The sequence below is a fragment of the Anneissia japonica genome, unplaced genomic scaffold (genome assembly GCF_011630105.1).
Source record: "Anneissia japonica isolate Jap-2015-1 unplaced genomic scaffold, ASM1163010v1 scaffold287800_len1627635_cov199, whole genome shotgun sequence".
Classification (NCBI taxonomy): domain Eukaryota; kingdom Metazoa; phylum Echinodermata; class Crinoidea; order Comatulida; family Comatulidae; genus Anneissia; species Anneissia japonica.
Window position 1 is genome coordinate 25,603 of NW_022731299.1, and position 4,280 is coordinate 29,882.

Consider the following 4,280-nt stretch of genomic DNA (forward strand, 5'->3'; position numbering starts at 1 on the left):
ATAATGCAGATTACTCTTTCACATTTAAAAAACAAAACAATAATAATCATATATAATTCTGTAAATTTTTATGCCTGACAGATCTGCAGCAACCTAGAACATAAGGAAAGAGGGTTGGTTGCAGACCATATGGCGCACCGAATGTCAACTTCAGAAATGTATTATAAGGCGAGCCAATCTGGCTCTGCTGCTGTTAAGGCACATCAACTTATTATGTCTAGCAGAGAAATAGTAGCCAACAAGGTAATATCATTCAATATCAAACAAAAGTGAAGTCCATGTCAACAAACATTGCTCTATGTTCACAGGGAAAGAAATTGAAAAGTTGAAAAGGTAGTAGTGTTTGGAAACAAATGCCATACAGTAGTTCAATTTTAATGTTACAATAATTCAAATTTTATAATTAAAAAAATGATAAATTAAAATACATAAAAAATATAAGAAGACATATATGTATGTTGATACTCCTTTAACAAAATAATATTTTTCTTAAAACAAAGCTAAAGTTGGTATTGACAACATAGGCTATTTTTCACAATGCCTCAGGGGCGGATACACCAATTTTCAAAAGGGGATGGGGGAGAGGGTGCCACTATTCAGAATAGAAACGCGAGTAGTGCTAATTTCAATACCGTATGCATTGAAAAGGGGGAAGGGGTGTGCCACGTGCTCCCCATGCCTCCTACTGGACCCCTGTCTGGCGGAATGTCTTATTGAGAGGCAGGAAATCTTGTTGTACATAACCAAATACTGTACCACCTGATTATAAGTTGATGGGAAAGTTACAGGTCGCTACAAATAATTACTATTTTCAATATATTATTCCTTTCTTATTTCCAGGATGTCCATTCTGAGGCAGAAGAGGTAAGATTTAGGTTTACACTAGATTCATTAAAAAATGATCAAAATGTAAAAAATTAATTCAGTTTTAAATTACAACATACAACATCCCTTTGCGATACACTAATCAAAGTATACGCTGAAAATTTAACATATTTAATTTTTTGATTTTCGATTAAGTACTATACTTTTAATATGCCTTTCCCATTTGTTTGGAACACGCAAGCTATGCTTAGGCTGATATTTTAAATTTTAAAGTATATTCCTCTGAACAATTATTTTAGTGTTTTCAATATATTTCCCCTTCATATTTTCAGAATAACCAATCTGAGATAAATGAAGAAATAGAGGTAAGATCTACACCAGAGTAAAAATCATAAGAATGTCAAAAAATAACATGTTGTATCAATTTTGAATGCAACATGCAAGCTAACTGTATGATTCCGCTGAATTTTTAAATTTTAGAATATATTCCTTTAAATAACAATTATTTGATTATTTTGAATATACTGTATTTTCCCCTTCATATTTTCAGAATAACCAGTCTGAAATTAATGAGATCTCCATCAGATAAAAATGAAAATAATTAACATAATTTAGTTTTAAACATTAATCATATTACAAGATGCCGGCAGTGGCAAAAAACAAATTTTTGTAAAATGTGCAAGTCAATGTAATTAACTTTGCATTTTATAATTATTCTAAAATTTACAAGGACCAAGTTTTTATTTCAATTATAACTCTTTAACAGATTTGAAATTGGGATATTTAAACATTTTATTTTCTGAAATTTCACGACTAAAATGTTATGTTAAACTCTCTATAATTCGATTTTACCTACATTTTAAGATGTTCAAATCATGTTTTTAATTAAATCAATCAATGTGTAACATTATATATAATTTTAATTTATTAAGAATAATTGCATTAATGATTTAATATATCTGATACATGTTCTACTGAATTTGTTGTGCTTTGTCAATTCTCTAGGACAGTTTAAGTTTTAAACAGAGCCTAATTAAAGCTACTACTATATGTAAATAATTATTCTTATTTCAAATATACCCATTTCTCTTCCTAATAGGATACATGCAACAAGGCTAACCAAGCAGAACAGGTATAATGAGTCACTATTCCTAATTTGAAATACAGTAATCAACGAAAGCACACTATACAAAATCTTATTTCTCTGAATTTAAAAGTACTTTTATTAAAAATACTAACATTCTGTAGATTAATTACAGTAATAAATTCGCAACGTGTTACGCCCGATCAGGACATAAGACAAATATGATTTTTTTTAAAGAAAAAAAAAATTGTATGTCGCAAGTATAATATGACACCCTTTTTGTCAATTGTAATTTCTACCCTAAGTCTGGTCTTGTATGAGAGTATACGGTTAGCTGTCCCTTTTAGCTGGTAATAATCATGCTATTATTTTTCTTTCATTCAGACCATAATCTGCAACCATAATATGCTTCAACTTTGTTTATACTGCAGTAAGGCCATATTGGAAACAATTAGTTCAGCTAGTATTATGGTATTTCTATTCCTAAATAGGCCTATATAAAAAAATGGCCTACTTTAATTATTACTTTTACTTCCTTCTTCCCCTTTTCATGATTTTCAGACTACCAGTATCTTAAGACACTTTCATACAGAGCTATGTTACAATTATTGCTTTATGAATAGGTAAGGGCTAACTGCAGCCGCAATATTGGGGTTACACGCCCGCGTTCATCATTACAGTATTAAATTTGCAACGTGTTACATACGATCCGGTAATAAGACAAATATGGTTTTTTAAAAAAGAAAATTCTGTATGTCGCAAGTATAAGATGACCCCCTGTTTTTCAATCTCAATTTGCTATCTTAAGTCTAGTCTTACATGCGAGTATCCCGCTTCCCCTTTTAGCTGGTAAAAACAATCATGCTATTTTTTTTTCATTCAGACTGTAATCTGCAACCATAATAATGCATATTATGCTTCAGCAATGTTTATGCTGCAGTAAGGCCTTGGAAACATTTAGTTCTATTCCTAAATAGGCCTATATAAAAAATGGACTACTTTAATTTATACTTTTAATTTCTTCTTCCCTTTTTCATGATTTTCAGACTACCAGACCTGAAGTACCAGAAACGGTGGTAAGAATTGCTTTCCTACATCTTAAGACACTTTCAGACAGAGCTATGTTACTGTAATATTCAGTAGTAATATTAATGCATCCAATAAAGCAAATTAACGTCAAGCAAATTACTATGAAGTCTAGCCTTAACATACATTTAGCACAATTTTATCAAAACAACAATACTATAGGATACCCTCATTCTGTGGGAACCAATTGCTCATTCAGTTCATACAGAAAGGCCTTTATTCTACGGCAATATTAGGTTGGTATGAATGGTTTATGTGGTAAGAACGGCATTATTACCGCAATATTGCCAGAACTTCTGTCTGAAAACGGTTTAAGAGCTATAGTATGAGAAGAAAAAATACATAATAATAATAATAATAATAATAATAATAATAATAATAATATAACAATAAAAATAATAGGCCTATTATAATATATGTAATATTTTTTTAGCTACTTTTGGGAACTTGGGTGCACTTGTTTTTTTTTATTGCTCACCATTCCTCATGCTGCTACAGTCCCTCATTTTTTAAAAACAAGGGCTATTATAGTTGGTACTGAAAAAAATACGGTAATATTCATAGGAAGACTTGTAGGTCTGTCAAAGAGAAAAGGATGGGGTTGACATTGAACAAAATTGGAAGTATATGAATTCAGCCCGCAGCTGGTCTCTACAGAGTGAAACTGACCACCAGCTTAAAAAGGCTGAACACTCGGACAGTGGCACATTGAAAGACCTGTATAACACCTCCAATACAGGCACCTCCAAAAACACTTCTCAACACTGTTAACATGGCTTTATCCTACTTGCCTCATTTTGTCCCCTCTCTATTTTGTAACAAGCCAATTCGGGCTTAATGAGGGTTCCTTTTTCGTCTAGCATTTATTCTTGTCTGTTAATCTTTTCTATCTGAATTTGTTTTTGACGAAATAAAAAATTGTTTTATTTTTAACATGCCGGGGTGTTTAAAAATAATAAATAAATAAAATAATAAAATAAATATGGGAAGTCAGTACAACTACAAGATTAAAATGTTAACAATTTTTTCACACATTTTCTGTCAAGACAATTTTTTAAACAAATTTAAGTTTCAGGCTTTGTACAACAAGATGAGGAGAATATATCCCAAGGTAATGTGTTTTGTTGCTGTATAGCCAGTGGCTATAATTTAATACAATCGGTGATGACGGTAAAAATATATATATATTTAAAAAGCAATACTGTATTCACATATTATTAGTTTCTTGTTCCTTGCCTACTGCATTAATCTATCTATTGGCAGATAAACAGTAACTTTTTAGATT

The 4,280-nt window shown here is 30.9% G+C and overlaps 1 protein-coding gene across 1 annotated transcript in view; it reads left to right on the forward strand.

Annotated features, from left to right (window-relative positions):
* The window catches only part of LOC117115294, a 3,507-nt gene extending 3,403 nt beyond the window's left edge, over positions 1-104 (forward strand). Inside the window, exon 7 of the mRNA XM_033259018.1 lies at positions 82-104. Within this exon, the coding sequence (XP_033114909.1) occupies positions 82-104 (23 nt within the window). The remainder of the gene's footprint in view (positions 1-81) is intronic.
* The last annotated feature ends 4,176 nt before the right edge of the window (positions 105-4,280 follow it).